At 45.4% G+C, this 26,611-nt stretch overlaps 1 protein-coding gene across 3 annotated transcripts in view; it reads right to left on the bottom strand.

The window, feature by feature from the left end:
* The window catches only part of LOC135898603 (uncharacterized), a 218,032-nt gene that overhangs the window by 152,382 nt on the left and 39,039 nt on the right, over nt 1-26,611 (bottom strand). For 2 of the 3 annotated variants that reach the window (XM_065427649.1, XM_065427650.2), the window contains exons 2-3: nt 16,388-16,469; nt 12,069-12,251 (exon numbers count right to left, since the gene is read on the bottom strand). The exons of the other annotated variant lie outside the window; for it this stretch is intronic. In XM_065427649.1, the coding sequence (XP_065283721.1) occupies nt 12,069-12,251; nt 16,388-16,445 (241 nt within the window). In that variant the 5' untranslated portion in view covers nt 16,446-16,469. The remainder of the gene's footprint in view (nt 1-12,068; nt 12,252-16,387; nt 16,470-26,611) is intronic. 3 annotated transcript variants of the gene reach the window in all.

The raw sequence follows: 26,611 nt of genomic DNA, 5'->3' as shown, positions 1-26,611 counted from the left end.
AGTAATTCATTCTCGATAGGAAAGACATCGACAAAACCTAAGTTACGCAGGGAGATTAGCGGCATATGTGCCGTTTGGAAACAATCATTTTAGGAAAAGTTTCTGTAAAACTTTTTCAGTTTTCAAAGGTTTCGAGGCTCATCATCTTATCAGTAAAAAACGAGCAAGCTATCTAAGGGAGCTAAGCGTTACTGTGTGGAAAGACGACGCCACTAGACTAATAGATTTGGCGGAACATTCTAACTGTATTGTTCAGTACGGTTCGCAGTCCTTTTATTGGGTGCATAAGCTACTGTGCATCCAATTGATACCTACATGAAGTGGCAGCAAAGCTGTATGGCATAACTGTAAAGTCATTTCTTGCCATCTCAGACTGCCTAACACATGTCACAAGATCCCCGTCAGCATTCCAAACCGAATTTCTGGCGATTTTTAAAGAAATTATTCCCGGAATTCGGAAACTGTGTTACTTTTCTGATAGAGCTTCATCCCCATACAGGAATGAAAATAATAGTCCGAAACTATGCTACTATGAGGAATACTATATTCTCCTTGCATGCTATAACTGTTTTGTCACGTCGTACGGTAAACGTACATGTGATTCTCTTGGTGGCACTGTCAAGCATTTCTTATTGAGAGCAAACATCCCCATACCTTTCAAAGGCCACATCACGGCCTCCTATCAAGTTTTCGAATGGGGGAAACAGCAGCGAAAGGGATCGCCACCTCGTGGGTCTTAAAGGACGTCGTAGAAGAAAACTTATGTAGTTACGGCGGTACTTTAAAGCAACTATGTCTGTGCGTGGCACACGAAAATTCTACCACTTTCAAGTATTATCACAGTCAGTCATCTCTTGGAAGCTGACATTGTACTAATCAACACAGAAATTTGAATTGGCTAGAATACAGCTTGCCGTCTTTTATAAGAGCGGTCGACGACACGCTGATGTGGACTGCCTCTCGCGTATGCCACTTAGCACCACGGACTGTGACGCCGACGACTTCGATTACCTCGTGGCTTCTGTGTCGCCGCATTTTCCAGACTTCGACAGCTTCAAAGCCGAACAGCGAAAAGACGGTAAATTAACACCGCTCTTCACCGCTACTACCGCCTACTACGGCAAACCATTTCTGTGTGTGTGATGGACTCCTCTATAAGAAGAACTTTTCCGGTACTGGCGCACGTTTTTTCCTAGTGGTACCGGCGAGCCTTCGCACAGCGATTCCGAAGGCTATGCACGACGACCCTACGTCTGGCCATTTAGGTTCGGCGAGGACGCTCTACCGGATTCAGGAACGCTTTTATTGGCCTGGACTGCGACATTCTGTTGAGACGCATGTGGCCAGCTGTATGCAGTGTCAGCGCCACAAACGGCCATCTACTGCTCCAGCTCGTCTCCTGCAGCCGATCCCGCGTCCAAGCACGCCTTTCCAACAAGTGGGCATTGACTTCGTAGGCCAACTTCCAAAATCAGCCAAGGGAAACCGCTGGATAGTTATTTGCGTCGACTACGTCACACGCTACTGTGAGACGGCGGCCGTGCCCTCCGCAACTGCCACTGATGTTTCAACATTCCTGCTGCAATATGTGATCCTGCGATATGGTCCGCCTTGCGTGATCATCAGCGACCATGGATGACAATTCACAGTGGAAGTTGTAGAGGAGCTGCTTCGTTTGTGTGAATCCAACTTGCATCACTCGACGCCCAACCATTCGCAACCGATTGGGCTTACGGAGCGCACCAACCGAACAATTGTAAGCATGTTATCTCTGTATGTTTCATCCGACCACAAGAACTGGGATGACGTACTGCCTTTTATCACGTAAGCGTTCAACACCCCCAAGCATGAGACTACCGGCTATAGCCCTTTCTTCCTGCTGTACGCACGGCCACCCCGGTACACAATCGACACTGTTTTCCCTTTCTGTAGTCACGAAAATCCCACTGTCGCCGAGACTCTCTGCCTTGCCGAACAAGCTCGTCGTATTGCTCGTTTTCCCACTTTGGCATCGCAGGACCGATCAAAAGCACGCTACGACATTCGCCATCGACCGGTAGCCTTTCGCCCTGGTGATTTAGTCTGGCTATGGACTCCAATACGCAAACGCGGGTTCTGCCAAAAGCTTTTGGCCACCTACGATGGACCATTTGTTATTATTAACAGACTCACGGAAGTCACGTATAACATAGCTCGCCTCTCGGAGAGTGGTAGAAGAGCTGTTAAGATACAAGTGTTCCATGTCTCCCGCTTGAAATTGTTCACGTCAAGAAAAATGGATTGACTCGCCCGGCGGGCTTCATCTGTGATGAGAGGAATGTTACGCATGAAGAAAACGAAGACCAGTGAACCTGCTTGCGGTCCCGAGTGGGCTAGGAAGAAGAGAACGACGCTGAGTTGATGATGATGATGAAAAACTTTATTTATCCCTCTTTAAAGGGAAGGGGGCAATGGAATAGAGGGTGGGGGAGGAACTACTTGAAGTAGGCCTCCTTTATCCTCTCAGCCCACTCCAGGATGGCCTCCTGAAGATCGGGCCTGGAGCTGCGCAAGGCAGCCTCCCACTGCTCCTCACTAGATATTAATTGCTTAAGGAAAGGGGGAAGGGGGTGCTTAGGGCACCCCCACATGATGTGGTTTAAGTCTGCTTTGGGAGAGACACAGAATTTACAAGAGGGAGAAAGGTAAATGGCGGGATGAATGCGGTGGAGGAGGTAAGGGGACGGAAAGGTGCGAGTCTGCAGCTGTCGCCACAAAACTTCACACCTACGCGGGGATTTGCCCATGAGTGGCGGAAAGGTTAAGCGGTCTAATCGGTAGTGTGCGCAGATGTCGTGGTAAGTAATAAGTCGATCCCGCGCTGTAAACGGTGCCTCCTCCGTGGCGAGGTCCGACACATCTGATGCCTGAGCCCGGACAGTAAATCCTCGGGCACAGGCATGAGCCGCCTCGTTTGCGGCAAGGCCCGCATGCGCGGGAGTCCAGATTAATGCCACAGTTTGCTGGAAAGGATGGGCCAAGAGGAGAGAAAGGGCTGGCTTAGAGACCCTACCCGCTCCGAAGTTATGTATGGCTGCTTTGGAGTCGCTAACGATAACTGATGAATTTGGAATTGTGAGGGCCAGGGCTATGGCCGTTTCCTCCGCCTCCTCCGAGGAAGGGCCAGGAATGGAGGCGGCCGCAGCGACCTGGCCGTGAGAGTTAATGACTGATATTGCGTAATGATTTCTGTTCCCATATTCGGCGGCATCAACATAGAGCACGTCTTTAGAGGTGGAGAATTGTTTTTGGAGAGCCTTAGCTCGCTGCCTCCTGCGCTGTTTGTGATGCACAGGGTGCATGTTTTTAGGAAGTGGGGGGATGCAGAGGTTTTCGTGTATGTGATGTGGAATGGTGTATTTAGTCTTGATGATGGGTGCCGGAGTGACAGAAAGAGTTTGTAGAATGTGTCGACCTGTTGCGGTGTTAGAAAGTCTGCTATATTGGGATGTGAGGTGGGCTTCTGTGAGTTCAGTAAGTGTGTTGAAAGTTCCAGTAAGCATTAGCCTTTCAGTGGAGGTACGTATGGGGACTCCCAGAGCGAATTTATATATTTTGCGTAAAAGAGTGTCGATCTTATCTGATTCTGATTTAAGGAAATGTAGATATGGTGTTGCGAATGTAATCTTGCTGATGACGAAGGCCTGAATCAAGCGGAGAAGTTCGGCCTCCTTTAGTCCGCCATGTTTATTGGAGACTCGCCCTAGAAGGCGCAGGGTGTGATCGACTGTGATGTGGAGTGTATGTAGGGTATATGTGTTGAGCCGGTTGCTTTGAATGTGTAAACCGAGCACCCGGAGCCTGTCCACTCTAGTAACAGGGATGTGGTTTAGGATTACCTCTATACTAGACGTGTTTTCCTGCCCCCCGGTGGGATGGTAGAAGCAGCAGCTCGGATTTTTGAGGGGAGCATGTGAGATTCATAGCCCCGGCATGAGCCACGACGGCGTCTGCTGCGGCCTGTAGGGTGTCTTGAATCTCTCCATCAGAACCGCCAGTCGTCCAAAGAGTGATATCATCGGCGTAGAGTGAAAATTTGAGCTCGGGAATAGACCGCAATGCTTGCGCCATCGGCATCATAGAACGATTAAAAAGAAAAGGGGACAGCACAGAGCCTTGGGGCGTGCCGTAGCTACCTAAATCGTATGAAAGGGATTGCTCTGAGCCTATGTGTATCGTTGCGGTACGGTTGGATAAAAAGGTACATATGTAGTCATATGTCTTTCCGCCAACCCCAATGAGATTAAGCTCTCGGAGGATGGCGGAATGTGAAACGTTATTGAAAGCTCCGTGGAGGTCCAGACTGAGAATTGCTTGCGTACCTAGACTGCTATTAGGTGTAATGATGTCATGCTTCATTCAAAGCATGATATCTTGGCATGAGAGAGATTTTCGAAAACCTACCATTTCTGATGGATAAAGATTGTTGTCCTCCATGTATTTACTGAGCCGGTTGAGGATGACGTGTTCGAGTGTTTTACCTAGACAAGAGGTTAGTGATATAGGCCTGAGATTAGAAATGTTGAGTGGTTTGTTTGGCTTTGGGATAAAAATTACCCTGGCATCTTTCCACGAGCTAGGGAGGGTGCCTGTGTCAAAGCAGTGATTGAAGTACGCCGTAATGGCTGTGACAGAGTTGTCGTCTAGATTGCGGAGTATTTTGTTGTTAATAAGGTCGGGGCCTGGTGCTGACATTGTGGGCAGGGTGGCGAGGGCATGGCGAACCTCTGCTTCCGTGATAGCGGCGCTAAGTAGCTCGTTGGGTTCGCCAGTACATTTTGGCATGTCATACTTCTGAGCGGGAGCCAGATGTTTATGGCGGAGGTCGTCGAAGAATCCGTTGAGATTGTTCTTGTGTGCATGTAGCAGTTTGTTTATGCTATGGTTGTGGTGTGTGCGCGATGTGGTAGGGTCTAATAAGTGTCGCAAGAGTTGCCATGTGCGCTTGTTATCGAGGTTGTCATGCATGCTTTCACATACCTGGCCCCACTGCTGGCAGGCCAGTTGCGTGGCGTACTCCTGGATCTGGAGGTCTAATTTGGCAATTCGGAGTCTTAGTTTTCGGTTGAACCGTTGCCTCTTCCACCGTTTGAGAAGAGACTCTTTGGCTTCCCACATGTGTAGAAGCTTGGAATCAACCGTAGTGAGAGCGGTTTCGGGGGGCAGAGTGGTAGTGTGCGTCTGGGCGTCTGAGTGTAGTTGCTGAACCCATTCTGAAATGTCTTGAATGTTTGTGGGAGCTGATATCTGGCGGGCCTCTCGAAAATTGTCCCAATTGGTAAGGCTGAGGCGTTTGGGTGCAAAGGGTTTGTGTTTGAATTGTAGTGTGATGGTAATGATGTAATGGTCGCTACCGAGGTTAACTTGTGAGTTGTGCGATGTGACGTGTTGGATTCTGTGTGTAAGCGTAAGATCGGGGGAGGTGTCCTTAGCTACGCTATTGCCTAGCCTGGTTGGTGCATCGATGTCGTTATGTAATGTGAGTCTGTGGTCTTGTATGTGGATCCATAGGGCTCTGCCCTTAGGAGTAGAAACGGAGTGACCCCACAAATGATTGGGTGCGTTGAAATCTCCAAGGATTAGGAGGGGGTGGTGGGTGGCAGCGGCAATAGCTTGAGCGAAAAGGGAGTCAAAGCGGTAATGTTTGTCTTGTGGACGACTATAGATATTGAGAATGTAAAGGCCAGGTGAATTATTTTTTCGAGGAATAATTTCTAGAAAATCGTGCTCTATATCAACGCTGTCGAATTGGGAGTGATTGGCAGTGAGGTGCTTTTGCATAAGAATTGCCGTATCGGGCCGGGAGACCTTATTGTTCTGATAAACATTATAACCTGGAAAGCTGATTAGTCCGTGAGTTTCCTGAAGCGCAATGACAGCTGGGAGATTAGAAGAGGAGGCTAGAAACTGCTGGAGGTGTGCTTTCTTTTTTCGAAGCCCCCTACAGTTCCACTGCCACACTTCAAGCACGGAGCGGGTCGGGTTATTGGCCATTGTTAAGCGGAGCTGGCGGGGAGGCGGATCGAGCAGGTGCAGCTATGTTAGGTTGATTCGCGGTGACTCCAGCTATCCAACTTGTAGTTTGTTGGATGTGTGCTTGTACGAATTCAATAAATTTGTCGAGCTTTTCATTCCTGGATGTGTAATCTGTATTGAGTTTTTCAATTGCAGTGAGTATATTATAGAATTTAGTTTCCAAAGCGGTTAGCCTGTCGTTATAATTTAAGATTGTCTCGTCCAGGGTGTCCTCTGATCGCGGAGTGCTCGGAGTTTTACGTTTGCTGGGGGGAGGGTGAAGCGGTTCCCGTTCAGTGGAGGGGCTAGTGTCCATAGGGCGGTGTGAAGAGGTTTCAGGTAGGGCTGATGGATGATGAGTCGAAAGGGTCGTGTTAGAGAGAGGGGCTTCCGAGGTTGAAGTAGAGGGGTGACGAGATTGGAGTTCTAATTTAAGTTTTTGAATTTCGGCTTTTAGAATTGTATTTTCTTCAAGGAGGGATTCATTATTAGCAGTCTGGTTTGAGGAGCAGCTGGAAGAGGCTACCTTAGCCCAGCTTACCTGGGGTGGGTTGCGCGAGGAGTTGGCGAGAGTAGGGCTTGATGATAGAGCTGGCCAGGCGACGTCTTGGGTCGCGTAGCCAGGCCCGCGGTCCTTGCTTTTGCTGCGACTTCTTCGCCGGCTTGAGTCACGAGTGCGGTCGAGACTGGGAGTTCGGTTGGTGGGTGCAGTGTCTTGTTTATGCCTGGGACGTGTAGGGCGTGGTTTGAACCTTTGTTTGCACAGTGAGGAGCCGGTTTGATGGTTGCCGTTGCACACAACACATATCGGGTCACATTCGTGGTCCATGGGTGCGTCTTTCATTCCACACTTGGGGCAGAGTGTGTCGGTGGCACTAGTGCAGACGTCCTGGCGATGACCAATCCCGCGGCATCGGGTGCAGGCTTCTACCTTCTGCCTGAAGGGGCGGCATCGAAGTGAACAGCCGTCGTAGTTGACGTAGAAAGGGATGATTTTGCCTTGGAATATGACCATGATAGTTTCAGTATTGCCCAGGCGTCGTGCACCCCCAATAATCAATGTTGGGTTGCATCTACGGAGGGTTGAGGCGATGTCATCTTCTGAGTAATCTGGGGGCAAGTGAATGCATCCTCTGCAGGTATCGATGGGATCGGCCACATGGGTGGCGACTTCGTAAGGGTTACCATTGAATTGCAGACTCTGGATGTTGTGGTAGAGATCTGCACGTCCCACGTCTGGCGTGCTGATTAGAACGGTATTGTTGATGGTGTTGACACGAATTTGGTCAGAACTAATGCGGTCGGTGATGGGGAGCCCCGCAGCCTTGAGGATGACTTGTCTGAGGATGCATGCATGGATTCCAGCGCAGTTGAGGCCCCCACGAAGTCTTAGGATGATTTTATAATCGCTACGTGGCAGCGGCGGGGGCTTCGGTTCTGCTCTTGATTGAGTCCTATGAGCCACTGCGGGGTATGCTGGTGGCGAAGGATGCTGACGCTGTTTCGAGAGGTTATCGTGGATCTCGCGCCAAGTGCGCGCGCCATCGCGCTCCGTTCCTGCGCCCATGCTAGGCGGAGCTAGGCCCAGCAGCGAGACGGTCAGCCGAGAGCCCTAAAAAGGGCTGCGGCTCGCGTAAGGGACGTCAGAGTTGCTAAAGGAACTGTCAAGAAGTGCCGATAACACTCACGTAGGTCCAGGCAGGAAATCAGGCTCTTGAAGCGATTGGGTAGGCACAAAAAGGAAAAATGCAGGAGCCGAGGCAACATGCGACCGCTCGCACCGTCGTCGTCTTCTTCCTCCACGCTGAGTTGATCAACCAGCTGGCCGCTCTTGCGCTCACCTTCGCGACCTAAAGTAAACGGTCCCCTTCATCCGTAAGTGTTATAAACGGTCTTCTTCGCGCGTAACAATATATATGTATATACATATGAAAGAGAGCTGGCGTGGCCCCTCGGTGGAAGAATCGTTGGTACGCCACTGTAACATGCACATTGCGTGCTTCTTTGGATATTGTGCGCGGGCGGCTCGACAACAAAGACAAACTGCTCCTGGCTCACGAGCTGCCGGTTGAACTGGCCAGCTGTGCAGTTATTTTTTAAATATACTTTTTACGTAGTATTCAGGTTTAAATCCCTTGTTCGCATAGCAATATTGCTCAATTCTTCTTTTAGGATGCCAGATGGAAGATGGAAGTGTTTTATTAAACAGTAACCATGCTGCTACACCTTTACGTTCTAATCCCAGTCACCACAATAAATGTTTCTGTTTTCGAAGACATGATTCCATTGTTGTCTGTTTATTGTGTTAAACATGAAGAAAAACAGGCACACAGACATTCACAGATGAAGACTAAGTTGTAATTCTGAAATCCATTATGCGTATAATCTCTCAAGATGAAGGAAGATTCACCAAGTGGAATATAGTCTTGCACTCAAATGTTAGCAAGAAGCTTCAAACCAATTCCGTATATGTTTTTATTGTAGCTTCGTGCTAACATTCGAGTGAACGACAGTTTTCCATTTTAAGACTGAACTGTAGAAAATTTACGAGCCGAACTTGCATCCTATAAATCAGGGTGGAATTCTGCACCAGCTAAATAATAGACATGCACCTTCAATAGTCGCCAAATGTAATAAAAAAGGCAGCTTTGGGTAATGTGTCCCCCAATTATATATTAGTGCCTCGAAGTTACCACCTAAATGCCCGTACATGTAATAAAAAGCAATTTTAAAGTGAAGCTTTCTTTGCTTCTTCCTTCGATATTCCCACTGCTGCTGCTGCTGCTGCTGCTCCTCATCATCCTCCTCCTCGGCTACTGCTGCTGCTGCTCTGCTGCCGCTGCCGCTGCCGGGCACGCCGCCGGGCGCCGCTGGCGCTGGTGCCGCCAGGCGCACCGCGTCGGAGGGGGGAGGTGATGGTTCGTAGCATGTGGATGGTTCGGAGCGTATGGCAGGGGCGAGTTAGAGAAGAAAGGTGACGCATGAAGCTCGTTTTCACCCCAACGCGTCGAATGTGCACAATGCCCTCGGGCGCTCACTGGTCGTTGCCACCTTAGCCTCTTGACAGCTGTAGTTATCTCTGACTCCCCTCAGAAGCATTGCAGTAACTGCAGCGTTTCCCTTTCTACTAACGTGCGAGTCCAGAGGGGACGTAGATAAAACTGTAGGGAGGACAGAGGAGAAGAGGCAGTTTCCATACAGGAAGGGGGGAGGGGGGCGCAAAGTGAGAAGGCAAGGAAACCCTGCTACTATACGATGGCGGTTGCGGGGAAACAGGATAAGCTTCAGTTGAAGGTGCGGTACAGTACGTTTCTGCATTTTTCTCAAAAAGGGAACACCATGCAAATGTGTCAAGCGGACAAACTACGCAGGGAGTGCATAAGCAGAGCTGCATTTATTAAATCGCACCGCACGGTCCAGGCAACAATAGGGAATCGCTGGACAATCAAATGACCACTTCTGTGCCCGCCGCGGTAGCTTTGCGGCTATGGTATTGCTGAAGGGCGTGGATTTGATCCGAACGGCTGCAGCCGCATTTCGATGGGTGCAAAATAGAAATCGCACGTGCGCTTAAATTTTGGGGCGCATTAAAGAACATCGCATTGTGGTTTTCGCACGTACAGCCCCATAATCCAATTCCAGTTTAATACTTCTTCCACAACACGATGTACCAACACCCTCTAGAGAACTTAAGGCCTTATGACTGTACCGTCTCCCCTTGAGCGAAGTCACGCAAGAGAGGCCCACATAGAAGTTCCGTGCAGCGTACTACGAGGCTACGAGCAGTGCACTTGCGTTGAAGGTGAGACGCGGAAGACCGAGTGGGCGATGACGGCGATAACAATTCGATTAGTTCGAGGAACCCTGCCGGTCCTTGGATAGCTTCGGGGTTAGAAATGTCCTGCCCATACTACGACATGCTTCCGAAAGCACTTTTTTTCTAGGTGTAAACCATGCATGTAGTCTCTGCAATAGTGCTGCGATTGCGGTTGTGTGTCCGGCAAGGCTTCATTGCCGCGGAATGTGGATTACGGTCATACCAGGATATGCCTAATAAGTACTGCGCGCCCATTTGCTGGAGCAATTACAAACCGAGGCCGAAAATCATGTGTTCATATTTCAGCAAGATCAATGACAGAATATTGGGTCCCAATGCTAAGTCAAAGAAGAAAAAAAGCTGGAATTCTGCGAAATAAGCAGCTGTTTCTTTGTAAATAGTTGCACAAATGTTTTGTATATACATTACTAAACTCATTTGAGGTGTTGTAAATATGTGGACTGCGTCACTGTATGTAATAATGCCTCGGAAGCGAAATTATTCGTTTAGAGCCTAATATAGAGTGGAATAAGTACATGTATCCCGAATGTGAGGAAGGGCACGCCAGTGAAGGTGTCGTGAGATGTGTACTGTGGTGCAGTGCTAACAATTTGTTGAAGAACTTTTGTGGTCGCATGAACGGCAAACATTTTGACACCGACAATAAATCAAGGCAAGGAAGCTACTGTGAAGAAGAGGGCAGCACTGTCACTTTTCAATGTTAGCCATGCCCCTGTCATCATTTACCCGAAATTCGTTCTCAGTCCTAAAGTTGAACCATTTCATTTGTTAGGGATTGGCTTTTTAATAATGCCGCGCGTATATAGTTTTGCATAAATGAAATAATCTTGGAACACCCTCTGTTCTCTGCGGGCAATCTGCTCGACTAGGCCTAAAAACAATAACTGTGCTCTGGTTAACGTTGCCCATCAGGACACGATTCCTGCATTCAACCCGCATTCCCGAGCACACCGCCGGCCTCATCTCCGTGGCGTCACTCGCCGAGTGCTCTGGTCTTCTCTTGTCTAGGTGGTGTTGGGTGGTCCATGTAAGGAAATGACTATGCTGAACCCTCACAGACGTTATGAAATATGACGCACAATAACGCCTCAAGTGAGCACCCCTCCCAGCGTGTTCTGTGCACTCCACAGAACCATACCACTTTCGTGTTAGACTAAGCATTGAAGAAATTAAGCTTAACCGTAAATATCCGCAATTATTTTCGTCACTCAAATCATCTAGCAACGAAAGCTTAGCTTACATCGATTCCCACAGTGCGTAAGATCTGTACAATTTTTTTATGTGAGTAACCATGTGTACCGAATCAAAATTTTTAAGAAAAAAATACCATTCTTTAAAATATACGACTCACGTCATATCGCAAATATCGCATACAACATTGTCACAATCGTTATCTTTGGTGATACTCGCAGAATATTCTACACACCGCTATTGTTTATTTGTCATAGTTTCAAATTTCATTGGCTGACTGGCTATTGTGACCGTTGTCATTCGTTTGAAACACATGTAAAGCCATATGAACACTTTAGCAGAATTTTGGCTACGCGTACACATACCACAATATGCAACGATGAATACGGTTCTCGTTTTTGTATCGGTGTCCGTCTTGCGCTACAATCTAACAAATACTCAACCCCTAGCCCACTAAATTGCTGTTATTGCGACAAAATTAAAAATTTTAAGTTCTCAACGTTGTCGCCGTCATTCTGCTGCTATTTTCGCGAAATGTATATATAAGCGAAATTTTCAATACAAATTTTAATTTCGCGCTCTTAGTATTTACTCTATTTATGCTTATATATACATTATTTTCTTGGATCTGAGCCTAAGTGGCAACATATTCCTACATACTAGGCTTGTTGTTGTTTTAATTACAAAGTTTCTATACCCTTTTCTATCGAACCTCTGTTGCTTGATTAGAAGATTCACGTCGTATTCGCTGTAGCTTGTGTGCTTCCCTTCAGAAGGACAAGACTCCGCACAACAACTACCTTCCAGAATGGAGACACAGCAGTGGAAGTAAGACCCACCGTCGACGCTCTGTCCTAACGTAAATATAACGTCCGATGCAAATTACAGTTTTAAAAGTAAATATTGCAACCTAAGCGCGGTAAAACATATTTTAGGAATATCTCGTAATATAACCTATTTATATGTATATAACAGAGTTACTTACTGCAGGAAGTAAAGGGCACGCATGTGTTGTCGGCTTGACGAGCGTAGCGAGGTCCACACCCGCACCTTACTCTTTTCTTCTTATTACAATTCCACCTATCGTTAAGTTCGACGCCTTCACAGTATAGCTGCGGAACCAAGTCAGATCCATCGCAGAACATTCCAACTTCGTTAACTGGGCATGCTGAACAGGGAGAAAATGCAGAAAGCCCATAAAATTCAGGATATGCTTAAATAATGCCGGACTTTATTTATTATCCCAGCTCTTACTAGAGAGTCTTCAAGGTTGATATTGTAAACTTGGCCTTATCACGGGTATGAAACAATTATCCCGATAACATTTGAATTCGCTAATGAATTGCTTCGACAACTGAGCTTAATTTAAACAGAATGGTCAAGCTAACATTAGGGAAGCCATAAAAAATATCACCTCTGTTAGAATTCTGATAGTTACGGTGTTCAGAAATTAGCCCGCTGTAGGCATAAGAATAAACTTGTGTGTTAATTTTGACGCATGTTCCAGTAAAAAAAGCTGCAGAAATTCTGAGAATTGTCTACTATTTTGTAAGAATTGTTTGGTTTAGTTGTAACTTCATCTTGCTTAGTTAGCACATTCTTGCTTAGTTAGTACCGCATTAGCACGCAGCCGTGCCATGCTGGCACCTTCGTAGCTCCTGGCGAGAAAGCAAACATCTAGTGAAGGCGAAGTGCCGAGTATTGATGTCGAGTCGTCGCTCCAGTCTTCAAGTACCCATGCATGCCCCGACGGGAATGTGGCGCGAACTTTCAACGCGTGGATATACGCTGTGCAAATGGAACAAAGTTTGTTGCTAGGGCGAGTGTGGTCTTTATTTTGTACTGTCAATCATTTATGATAAGTGCCGCCAAGCCTTTCGCAACGGGCGGTGCACTGAAAATCGATATCCGGATGAAGAGGGTGGTGCCGCCGTCTGCGACTGGTCGGTTTCCCTTACTTAGCTTGCGGTGGCTGGTTGAAAATCGCGGCGGCATGCAACGGAAGCTTAAGAATGACGCTAAAACCGACACTCAGCAAAGAAGAGTTGGTAGAATGAGGAGGTAAAGGTGCCAAAAGTGCTCGAAAACCTTACACGGCCACGCAAGAAGGTTTATTATACGCAAATACACCCATGCTCTCCGGCAGGTGCGAGTAGCCAGCGTCTCAGCGATCGGCGGCAGCCATCTTTTATTCCTTTCGAAATGGGGCAGCCTGTGGCTATTCCGAAGAAAAATCAGTTTTGTTCGGCATATTAATGCATGTTTATCGCGTACACGTCACTTTGACGCGGTGAGTTTGTGCGGTTTTGTGACTTCGCGTGACAGGCAGGTGAAGTGGGTGCCGCCCGAATGCTTTTTACCAATAGCCGAGGGCTAATGGCGAAAATGGGTCGAATCAGAAATAACTGGGTTTCTTATTTCTGTCAAATCATGCATAATCAGTGTGTACACATCATATCAGATGGGGAGATATCCCGGTTTTCGTGATGTCACGTGACACACAGGTGAAGTAGGGGTGGTCGAAAAAAGCTTTTGACCAATCGTGGAGTGCTGATAGTAGAATAGGAATAGAAAAGTTTGGAATAGTTTTACGTTATAGCGCCCCTGTTTAGCCGAAGCAATATAAATATTACAATGGCTTCCTGCAGAATGTGCCTAAAAATGTTTTCTGCAACATGGCACGCCATTATCGTGTCGCGTCGACGTCGACAGTCATCGCGAAGATGCTTCAAGCTTTTATTTCTTATGTTCCGCGTTTGCGTTTACAGTGCCTCTCGGTTAGCTATTTGCTCTTTCTTTAATTTCAATAATTTTTTATGTACATATATTACGCCTTTATGAACTGCTCTACATGACTTCCTGTAATTCCTTTCTCGCATTGGTGCTCGCCACATTTAGATGTTCTTTCTTGAACAGGATAAGCTTGTACTCTCACGTATTTCAAGGCAAATCGCAAACTTTTCTATCCTATGTAGCAAGTGAAGTGACCATAATTGTAATTTTGCCAATGTGCTAAGAATTTTTTCTATTTGCTGTTGGAGAAAGTTACATTATTACCATCGTGTTTTACTGCATCTATGACCGCCTGTACACCATTTTAGCCACAATTAGGCCACAAATATTGCGTGACGCGACAACTATTCCCTCCAGGGCAATGATTTCCAGTCTCCGCAATATGATATAAAAGCGTAGTCTTTGTATTTCAAGATATACAGACTATGGCATAAATGTTGAAGAAATGATTTCAAGGAATACTTTGAAAGGGGGAAAACTAGATTATAGGAGGACTAAAATAAAGAAAACGAAGTCATTATGGCCTGTTTTTTTGCATTTTGTGTAGGTCTAGAAAATATGCAACGCTTATGCGGGCCAGTTTAGTCCAGTTCCTGTAGTTAATAGTTTGCTGAGGAAAGTTAGGAAGACTTTAGGACCTTGGTTTTAGCACTGCTGTTAGTAGTAAATGTAAAAACAATATCCATTATGGCTTTATGTTTCGAATGCACGTGACTCCAAAGAGTATTGTAATATTTTTTTTTATCGCTGAACGTTGCCGCCACAGGTTTCACACCAAATTTTCCGTGACAACAGAACTTAAAAGTTAAATGTCACGTAGCGTGTAGCCATTGTCAGTAAAGGCCATTACTTCGCTGTCCACGTAACCTGGTGACTACAGAGCTCTGAATTCTGGCAGGTTGTGGAATCAGTGCATAATTTTGGGCTCCAGGGCTAGTATTCGCCACCATGACGGCTCAAGGCATACCGATTGCCCCAGAAGCTACGCTTAAGAAATTCTTCTTTGATGTGGTCATTTCATTAGGCTTCAAAATGTAGGTTAGGGACCAAAACGGGCCTTAAAGTAGTGGAAAGTTTGCGCTCATGCATACGAAATCTTGCTATAGAGTAGCGAAGGGCTAACTGCATAAACCACATCAATGAGCTAGCGCATTGTGGTGTCGCCTGACCTACTCGTGTCTAGCTGCGAGCACTGCTGCTGCCATCTCTCGCGCGCGGCACGAGTATTGCTCTCCCATTGTCCTCCAAAGCCGGATCACGTGTTCTCGCCTATCCTTTCGCCCCTTCGTCCGCACCGCGCAGTTCCTGTGACTCTCGGCGCAACCGTCCACTCCACCCTCGCCGTCCCTTCTCTCGCTCTTGCGGCACTGCCGCGGTGCTGGCGGCGGCTGGTCCTTGCCGCCTCGCACGTGATCCACGGCTCTCCACTCCTCCGTCTACGCATCGCGTGGTTGTACGGCTCTCAGTCGTGTCTCTCGCTTCCCCGTGTGCGAGGCGCTTTCCTGAGTGAATTTTGTCGCCGCTCGCAGTGCATGCGCCTGGCTGCCCTCCTCCCCGCCTCCACTCCTTCCCTATACCTCCCCTTACCTGGCACAGAGGGGTTGCGGTGACTCGGAGAGATAAAGCGTTTCGTCCCCTTACTTCTACTTCCTACCCCAACCTTGTTCGGCCACATTGTGAGTGAATGTGAGTGAATGAATGTGTGAACTCCCCTCAATACCCCCGTTCTCCACCCGTTCCCTCATCCTACCTCAGAAGAAACAATAAATAATAATTCCTAATGTCCCCTCTCCTCTTCACACCGGTGACCCACCATAAGACGGCGCAATGGCGCGTCGCCAGAGCAGCTCCCGCAGCTTCATCCTGCGGGGACGTGAAAAGGGGGCGCTGCCGTCCCTTCCATTGCTTTTATAAATGATTTCTTGGTAGAAAGAAAGTCTTCATTACGCAGCTACTTAACTGATCTTTGTTCAGACATGTCAGATGTTTCAGATTGTGCAAAAATAAAATTTATTTGGCTTTAAAGTGTGGCCTACCATCATACAATGTTTTATAGACAATTATTAGTTGTGCCTCTGCTGCTTCTATTCCTATTTAGGTTGTTTCCGAAAAAAAATACATTTGAAGTCTTCCATTCGCGACTAAACCTTCGCGTCTCTTAATGAAGCTCCCAACTTACTATTCGCAAGCTGCGGATATTTTTTGGGTTTAAGGCGGAGACGCATATATTAACCGTTCCAAGGAACACCGATGTTGCCCTGACAAAGAAAAGTTGCACAGACAGATTTCGCTTGCATTTGAAGCTTACTTGCTTCGCATACTGTTGCTTTATCTAACAAAGTGTCTTGCTGGGGGCCGTCTTGTTTTCATTTCGTTATATAAATAAGTACTTCAGGAGTATGCGTCAATTAAGTTTATTTGGATTATCAATCACAAACATTACAGTACTACACAACTACCACGCTCTTAACGGTGTCTCTACGGCTCTTCCACAAAAAGAAAGTTACTTACATGGATAGACATATGAAATTTTGCACGAAAAAAGAAATATCGCCTGGACCAGTTTCATGGTAAACGTTCGCTTGGTTCACCCCTGTTGTTTGAAAAGAAAAGAGAATTAATGAAGGTGTACGCCAATGACCTTTCTGGTGAATTGTTTCAAAGCTTTATTCGCCGTGCACTTAGTTTAGCATCACAACCTACATATCGACTTACAAAAACCGCAACATCTCAATTGGAGGAGAAGGCTTACTATCTCCTGATACACACTTGAAAATCCTTGCTACTACGAGCACTCTGCCCAGCGCTCTTATCACCACCTCTCCAGATTCACCGCAGAAAGGCCCGCATGAAATATAGTGCAACAGTTCAACAGTGAATGGTGCAACAGTGAAGCTTTAAGGGCTCTTTCCAGGAGCTACTATTGATTTTTCGTTCAACAGCTTGGCAAAGGTTAGCTGATGCACACAGTAAATACCACCAAAGGAGCCCTTGTATGTCTACGCAGCGCATCGTGTTACGCGTTGACGACAGATGGACGGACAGACGAACGGACGGACAGATTTCCGAAGGAAGCCGCCCCAGAATGCATACGCATTAAACATTTTTAGTTGTACTTTCAGTGGGCAGATTACGCTTGGAACGTATTCCACAAACCCATAAATTTATTAACCTACGACATCAAATGCGCAGATCGTGACGAAGGTCCAACCGCAAGCGCATTACATTGAGCTGGCCAAATTATCTGACCAGTAAATTGATACTTCCTACAGCTTATTTTCCACTTTCATAATACTTCTTTCAGCTTGCCATCTTCACTGGCTCTGCGCTTCGAATTAAATATTTGGGCTCGTATTGTGAGCTTCTAACTTACTTATTTAGCTCAGATGCCGGGGCGACCGCCCAGGAAAGGAGTTGGTCACGCGTTGAAATCCCGGATTAGAACAAATTTTTCGCAGCCTATGGAATGTCTTTCAGACAAATCCATACGGCTTGATTTGTGGCCTCGCATTACACTCGGACACATAAAATTATTTCTGTAGTAATACTTCCAACTTCGCCCAAATACGAACTGATTTGCTTATATATTTTAAACATGGAGGGCAGCAAACAGTGTGCTTACGGAAATGGTTTATTTGTGAGCTCCATTTCCGAAAAAAACTTCTAACTTACACCCCACGGCTGGATCTAACGTCTACGCAAGCACCGCAGTATAGCCCAGTAGCCCCAGTGGAATCTTTCTTCTGCTTCATTTTATAGCTCTGAAAAGAAGGATCACTCGATTGTATGAACGCAGGAGTACTAGTTAAGAAAAGGTATTAAATATTGCCTGTAGTGACTAGCACATACAACAGGTTATTGTATAGAAACCTCAAGGGCCCGCAACGCCGTCTCTCATACACTTCACTGCTTAGTTACAGGCATCGATACCTGAGGGAATTCGAAGGATCCGCTTTTTGTACATTTCTTTCATCAATATATTGGAAACCATTGTAGTCATGCCTTCTAATCAAGGCGAAACGCAATATTGTTGGTTACAATACAAATGACGTCAAAAGTGTGAAAGCTTTTTGACATTTCAACAATAATATTTTATTAACGTTCTTTTATAAGAAATGATATTTTTAAACAAAAATTCTCATGCAACCCGAAAGCGATGAAGACGCTCAGTCCGAATCACGAACAAACGAGTTTGATGGTTCGAGACCACGATGAAAATGCGGTGATACGCATCCCTATCGGTCATCATTGCTTGTGGCCGCTCATTGCGTGGCCCGTGGCACCAGAACTTATGACGCAAAATATCTGCAATGCGACTGAGTGCTACATTATGCAGTCTCGAATTGAAGTTGAAATAACGGCTTTTTTATTGAAGCTTCTCACGTGATATTATTTCAGTGCGTGTGGAAAATGACATGCTGGCTCACTTAGAATGCCACCATAAATTCGCGGAATTGAAAGTGTAGTGCCTGCACCTCTACGTGCTAATGGTCAATTTTTTTCTAAGTGCTCAAATCACAATATAGCTGCCAAAGTCAAGAAAGATACTGCTTAATAAAGAAAGTATGGAGCTTCAAGTCACGTTTTGTGAGTTTCATGAAAACGCATAGTGATTTTTCGGAAATGCTTCCATTTCACGACACGGGTTTTTTTATTGGGATATCAATTATACAGACACTCCTGGCTCATTTTTGTCGACGCCGTTGGCGGAGCTGTGAGGTTCCGTATAAAATGTAAAGGCGATAAAATCGTCCCCACCCGCCGTATGCTGGATGTGCGAATAAAATGATACGACGATGAGCCGGCGATGGTAGCTCTACTTCGCGCACTCAATGGAAGAACGTGGGGAGGAAGCGCGCAGTCTTCCATCGAGCGCACGACTCCTGAGTAAAGGGGGGGGGGGGGAGGGGTGTTGAGAGGATGTTCCAATCAGACGGCTTCTGTGTAGCCGCGCGCACCGGCTCGTGCTTCAAAGCCACCTGCGATCAAGATAGAGCCCGCCGGGCATTGTTTACCCAACCAAGATCCCGTTGGTGCAAGTGGCAGCCCGTAGGTCAATTCATTCGATACTGCAGCCGCGCTTCCACGCACCAGTGTTCTGGCAGCCAGTTTTCGTGGTCATCGGGTGCGATGCGTTCATGTTTGCTTCTGTGCGCATAACGCCATGTTTGTTAATTTAGTTAGTATGCATATTTAGAAGGTTATACGACCGATAAAACTACTATCCTTAATTCGTATAGATGTCTATCAATTTGCTATCGCAATCGATGCTTGTGATGTCGGGGGAAACTGCGACTATTTTTTTTATATGGGAACTCTCGACAACCTTCCAGAGAGCCAACAGGTTGCATAATGTCGGCCATGCGGCCAAATGTGTGTCAGTAATAGAGTGTCTTATCATGTCCAAGTTATACGCTAATACCAAGCCGTTCCATCCGCTTGGCGCCCACCATGGCTCCCTATCATAGGCAAAATCATCAAAGAGGGGGACCTACGCAAAGCAGTTGGATAGGACTGCAAGGGATTAAAGGCCCGCGCGATAACACACCGCAAGTTTATCGTTCCAGGTTCCTCCAGTAAATCGTGCTAATAGGCTTTGAGGTGCCACATTGATAGAGTGAAAAACATGTATAACATATCTGATTAACTCAAACAGGCAAGGTGACTATTTGTGACCACTTCGATTCAAAGTCTATACCAATAAATGATCAGCATCATCAGCAGAAGCAGCAGCAGCACACCACACCCACGCTCGTGACAGCCGTGATGGAGACCGTACTTCAAGAGGCTAAATCGTTTAGTGATGGCCAGGGAATGCCAGCTTGCGGTAGGGGAATCTGATGGGCGGTTTCACAAGGCTTATTAAAAAAATGTTGTACCGATAGAAACTGGAGGTAGAGGCGTGAATAATACGAAGATGATATCTGCTGTGGACGGTCTTAACACTAAGCTCGACAATCACACCGAGACAAGGGCTAGTTGCTAGAGGCTGGGCGTATTATGCCTAACTCTAGATTGAATTCATGACGAGTGATGGTAAGGTGTCGCCGACTGGCGAGGGCAGGGTAGCGGCCTTGGGATGATTAATGGCGGTTTTCACAGACATTCCCTCAGTTAGATTTTAGAATCGCTGAAGAATCTAGAATCTTGTAAAGTGCAACATTCCGAGAAGCACTTCTTATTCCTGTTGATAAGATAGAAAAGAGCAACCCGTTAACAGAAAGGGGTGAAGTCAGAAAAGGTGGCACGCATGAACGTCCATGACCACTTTTTATACGCAAGAAAGCGAGTATAGGTGAGTGCTTGTTTTTTACTAGGAACCATCAAAATCCAGCAGAGGTTGTGGTGCAGTGAAAGGTTCGAAGTTAGGGAGCATTGATTGTATGTGAAAATCTGTGAGAGATTGCCAGTTTGGAGTGGAGACGTCTATTGGGTTAAAGGGACACTAAGGCAAATACTAATTCGACGTGGACTGTTTAAATACCATTCCAGAAACCTCGAAACTGTTGTTTAGTGCCAAGAGACTTAGCTAGAAAATTGTACCTTAAGGGTCTGCATACCTTTTTCGAAATTCAGATCTCCCGCCACCCAACAGGGGTAGTGGTGGCGTTGCATACGCCATTATCGCCCTTTGCGGCCGTCGGTGACTAAAACGGCACCCGACAGACGGCGGCACCGAGCCAAGACAGAGCGTTGAATTTGCCGCTGCAGCTGCTTTTTCGTCAAGTGGCATAGACCATTCGGGCATCCCGAGACAACACATGGAAGTTTACTTCTCTGCTACTTGCACTTTGTGCGAGTTTCGTGAGCTAGGAAACTTAGTGCAGCACTACGCAATCAGTCGAGTGAAAACGAAACCTTTCGACCGCCCGCGTCGTTGTCAGCGGTAATTTCAATGAGATTTTTTTTCTGAGCATGAAATGGAACTGGACAATTAGCATTTGATATCATCTACTAATACAATTCAAAGATGCTTTTTGCAGTGACTAGTTGAGTACTAGTGAGAGAATTTAACAAAGGAGTGCTTTCGTCATCGGGCAAATGCTTGATTGTCCCTGGAGTGTCTCTAATCATGTCCAGCATTTACCTCGATTTCTCGACTATTAAAGCTCTGCTCGCTATAATATTGACGCCTCACAGATTCTCGAGCACGAATCTATCACTTTAGCTTGACTTCCTATTTGCCTTGACTATCCCTTCAAGTGGCGATCCCATAGGCAGACAAGAAGTACGCCTACTTCTGTTCCCGTGGGTAGAAGAAAGCGGATACTACTATGTGTTGAATGATGTATCAAAGACGTCATGATTCATAGTCGGACTAGCTAGCTTGATTTCATAATGTGAGCGAACAGCGCAAGCAAAGAAGCAAATGAACAATTCTTCTTTATGTGTGTGTTCTTCCGTTGTCTCCTCAGAACATAAAGAAGGCGACTGTCCGCACGACCTTGTCAGGGTGACTGGGCCCAGTGTCACACCAGCATAGGAGCGTGGAGTCAATTATTGTACTTACTTTTAGCAGTAAAAATTTCTGTGTAATTTTAAGGCAAAAGCTTACATCTCCATGTTTCGAGGTCGGGTTGTGAGGCACAGCAAACCGGAGCGCGCAGCGAAAGGCAAACAATAACACTCTAGGGGGGTTCGGAGAAACAGCTACGGAGCTCAGTCAGACACTTGAGGGAAATGTCAGCGGTGACGCCGGGGGGGTGTTGAGGGAAAGGGTAACCACAGCGGTTAGGAGGGGGAGGGAAATGTCAATGGGGGCTAGGGAGGGCCCTGAGGGGAAACGGCGGTGCTGTGAACTAGGAGATAAATGTGAAAGGCGGAGCCCAGAGAAAGTTCTGAAAATGGCGGCAGCATGCTCACAGCGCACTCGCCTGCCTTGTATATGTCGCCGCGTAGGCTGAGATCTTCATTCTACACCGCTATGGGTGATGAAGCACCAGGCCCTATTCATGGGCGGGAAGACCGAGAAGATACGCTACGGTGGAAGAGGCTAGAGCAGCTCGAAATACCACTCATCGTAACAGCCGTCGGGAGGAAGCGGCTATGCATGAAGCTGCGGCAGCTGCCCTACCAGAGCAGTACGCGGCCCTAGTGTGATGCAGACGTTCTGGGAAAGCAGAATTGGTGGACAGAGAGGTCGCTGGCGCACTTGTAAGAGGAGCCGCAATGTTCAGCAACAGTTCAAGAGAACGTCCAACTAGGCTTTCACCTTCACGTTCTTGCACCACCCGTAACATTCTTGCACCACCCGTTCTAAGCACCACCCGTAATATTTTTGTAGAAGTGATACCCACTTGGGTACATAATTTACGTATGGCAACAGAATCGAGTTGATTTTGTAGGGGTTTTAAATTTTTCTGCAAAAAAGCACCATACGTTGAACTCAATAATGAGAGTGACAAATCTAGCATATGCAACTCGCATAAGGGGTATTTCAAGGTACACAATTATGATATACACTTGTAAGTTTTGGCATCAAAATTTACACGCTGCCTCATGAAGAAGGCAGCAGAATGGCAAGCATGAACGACTGCTTTATGTACATGAAATGGCTGCAAAGCCGTGAATCGTACGAAATATATTTAAATATAAGCGGTTTGTGTTTGCACGTCTTTCTCGGCACTCAGCATAACTGCATGTTCAGTGAAACTTGCAACCTTGTAATGCAATATTGCAATGCAATGTTGAAGAAGTTGCGACCTTGTGGTAAAATTGTTTTACCTGATTATGTTCTTCTCAGTGGGCCTTGCAAATGTTTATACCAAATGGGCTGCCATACTCTATGGCATGCATATGACTGTTTGGTTGATGTTTGTGCAATTTTTCGCGCATGCTTTATGTTGTTTCCCAAAATGCGAAAAGTGAAGGTGAAGTGTGCAGTGAGCAAATTATTTATCAAGTGCTGTTCTGAGTGCGCAGTTAACATAAAACCATACGTATTTAGTGACGTCTCTTTTAAAAGCTTTGGTACATACAGAGTTGGCCGAGGATAGACCTGCTTCTTCAGAGGAAGCAAAGAATGATAACGAAGGAATGTAAACATCAGAAAAGCCATTGGGAATCGCATAAGGAAGGAAGTGATATAAAGGTTATAAACAGGGGTGAAGTGCCTCAAGAAGGCTGGCCAACGTTTCTATCTTCGTCAAAGGCGTCGGAGGCAGCTTATCCCCTGCTTATAACCTTTATACCACAGTGTGCTATTCCATCTATCGGCCCCTTTCTTGATAACGGAGGAATAGGTAGGTGAGAGTTAGGGTAACACAGTTTTAAAACTTTTCGTCTACGTTAGAACGTATATATGTATCATTATCAAAACTGTACTTTTAAAAAATGAATATGCTTAAAACTTTTCGTCTACGTTAGAACGTATATATGTATCATTATCAAAACTGTACTTTTAAAAAATGAATATGCTTAAACTTACACAACCTATAGTAAAACAGCGTTCCTTATGTGAATGCACAAGTATAAAAGGTTATATAGGTCATGTTGGCGAGGAAAGCTAGCAGCTTGAATTTAATCCTTTACTAACAACGACAAGTTCGAACAAGATTGTTTTCTCCGTTGATACCTACGCAAACCATATTTCTAATGTTCCATATGAAGAAAAGTAATATTTTGAATATACCTCAAAATATAAACGGTTGCCCTCTCAATAGATTTAAAAGTCATCGAGGAATCTCAAACTTCATCTGAAGTTATTTATATTTTTAGAGAAAGTATAGAAAGTTACGCATCAAAATAGCTACTAAGGTTTAAGTTAAAGGGCACTCCCATTCAACGCGCAGTTTTTGGAACTGTGTTCACAAAGCGCTCTTACATGGAAATTCTTCTTAAGAGAACGTGCTATCCTGATGTTCGACATATCATTAGCGAAGACGACAAGGCTCGTCACATTGAGAAAACCTTGACAAATTTCATTTCTTTTGCTATGCGCAGTAAAGTTAAAATAGAACGGTGAAATCGATACGACTTAGTTCTTAATTGTTCTTAATTCTACTATCCCGCCTGAACAAAAGTAATCCACGGAATTTCGCCGAACTTCAGTTATAGAGCGTCTTTTCATATATGTACAGAAATTGATTCTTAATATATATATATATATATATATATATATATATATATATATATATATATATATATATATGTACAGTTTCCCACGTAATTTGAGCGCAGATTGAAGAAAATGAAAGGAGCGTCTGAAGCGAACTGAGCCTTACGCACACCATTCGCACTGGGCTAAAGTAACTCAGGGAAATTTTTGTTTTCCATTTAATTCATAAATTATTTAGTTTATTTACCCAACTTTTACATTACTGGCTCAGGACCCCAAGTATGATACGCAGATTTGTTGAGGTACTTCAGAAACCACCATTCGAGTTATTTGCTGTACGATACATCTCACGTAGTCCTTTCTACCGGTTTGCAAAGAAAGCGCGCGAAATCTTTAAAAAAAAGCCACGTGGCGGAGCGATTGCGCAGTGTTATCGCGCTGCTCTCAAGCGTGCGTTCGGTGAACAAGGTCGGCTGCATCGTGACTGGCGACGAGGAAGCAGCAGGGAGTTCTTTATCTCTTTGGCAGCTCTCTGCCAGCAGCATGCATTGGCACCGTCATCCAAAGAGAGCCGACCTTGGTCACCGAACGAGCGTTTTCGAGCAGCGCGATACCAATGCGCAACCGCTTCGCCACGTGGCTTTTTTTTCATATTTGGTGTGTTTTCTTTGCAATCCGGAAAAAAAGGAATACGTGAGACCTATCGTACAGAAAATAGCTCGATCGCTGATTTCTGAAGGTGCTCTACATGTCTACGTATCATAATTGGAGTTCTTAGCCAATATTTACGAACTTGGGTCATTAAGCCTAATTACTTATTGAGTTACGGGGAAGACAAAAAATAACCTGAGGTACTATAGGCCAGTGCGAATAGTATGCATACTGTTCAATTGGCTTCCGACGCCCCTTTCATTTTGAAAAGCGTGGCTCAAGTTACATGGGACACCATACATAGTATTAGTGATAGTGGTAGTTCAGATATATCTATTCTGCCTATTCGCTTTCCTCAAGAGTATTAATTCCTCGCGATAGGGCAAAGATGAAAAAAAAACTCGATCATCGGACAATGGTGTCCAGATTAAAACTTATATATCAGCTTTACCATGGTCACCTTAAAATACTACGTGAACGCGATATGACCAAGCCGTCAATGCGCTTTGACCGTACACAACACAACAAAGCAGTTGGGCAACCATTCAGTTACCTTAACATAGATCAATCTTCCCTGTTTCCTCATGCTATTTCATAATGAAATAAATTACCACAACAAGTAGTTAACGCTAACAGAACATAATCGTTCGATCATGTTGTGAGTGATTTTTTGTATTATTAGCGTGCTGCACGCAAAGAAGGAAATTAATTAGTTCTTTCTCGTCTGTGTGTTGTACTAAAATTAGATAAAATACTGAATTGAGGGCTCTGTTGTAGGTTCATGGTTTATCACTTCTTTGTTGTCGAGTGGCGAACTACAACTATTGCTCCTATATCGTGTTTTGTGTTGATAATTCGAATTGACAAATGCTGATGTCCCTGCATTTTTTATGGTTCTGTATTGTTCAATCTTTAAATTTGTAGTCTTGTTTATTAAAATTGATGTAACCATCCTGATTGGGGCCCAATAAGGCCTGCAGTATATATGTATATATAGGTCAACTACCGCAATCACCAGCGATATTTGCAATGCCCATGCAATGCGCTAACATTGCCTGTCCGTTTATTACATGCGATGAGAAACTAATATTATACACATAACGAATAGACACAATTATGTTCACCGAGTATTTGCTAAATAACTATGCAATTGGACAAGCTCATCATTTGTAATGTTTTTCACAATGTGTATGCGTAAATGCCACTCAATATTACGTGTCCGGAAAAAGTATTATTGGTGAAAAATTTTACTTTCACCCATTCCAAAAAAGAAAACATATGCATTTGTGTGTTCTTGAATTTGTCGCAGACTTTCCATCGCCCACAGCAAAATTGAACCTGCCAGGCATTCATCAATTATAATGTTAGAGTTATTTGGCATCCATGAGTGTGCACTGTTCGAAAGTTATTTACAGCGTTGGTATTCATACGCAATTCTGTACTTCAACGCTTCAAGCTGCAAGCACAACAGTTTTTGTTTATCTGGAGCTCATTCACTATACCAAGTTGTTATTGTTATGGGGAACACTTTCTTTTGAAAGTTATATATGAGCCCCAGCCTGCCATAATATGTGCTGCGAAATACAATGTCCTTTCGCTTAACACATTCTGAAAAGCGTACCTGCCTCTAACTGCTGCAGGAGATCTTAACTTGAATGACGAGGGATTTTGTTATTTGCCAAAATGTGATGACACTTCTGTTTAAAGCGGCGCTAGTCTTGAGATTTTGTCTACGCAGACATGACTTCGATTCACGTGGGCTTCAATTTTCCGATTAAAGCATACGCCCCAACATAAAGAATTAGGAATCGAATAAGTGTAAGTGACATATTTAGCACATTTATCGTAAAAGATTTTGTTCCAGCTTATATTCTCGTAGCTACGCAGATTTAACTACAGACAAGGCATTGGCCTAGTCATAGTTCTTTTTAAAAGAAACCGTTTCTCACAACAAAGAAAGCTGCTATTTGACCGTATCTTCAAATTTACTTGTGTAAACTGTGAGTGTAAGTATTACTGTCCAATAT

The sequence above is a fragment of the Dermacentor albipictus genome, chromosome 8 (assembly GCF_038994185.2).
Source record: "Dermacentor albipictus isolate Rhodes 1998 colony chromosome 8, USDA_Dalb.pri_finalv2, whole genome shotgun sequence".
Classification (NCBI taxonomy): Eukaryota; Metazoa; Arthropoda; class Arachnida; order Ixodida; family Ixodidae; genus Dermacentor; species Dermacentor albipictus.
This window is presented reverse-complemented; position numbering and strand designations above follow the sequence as displayed.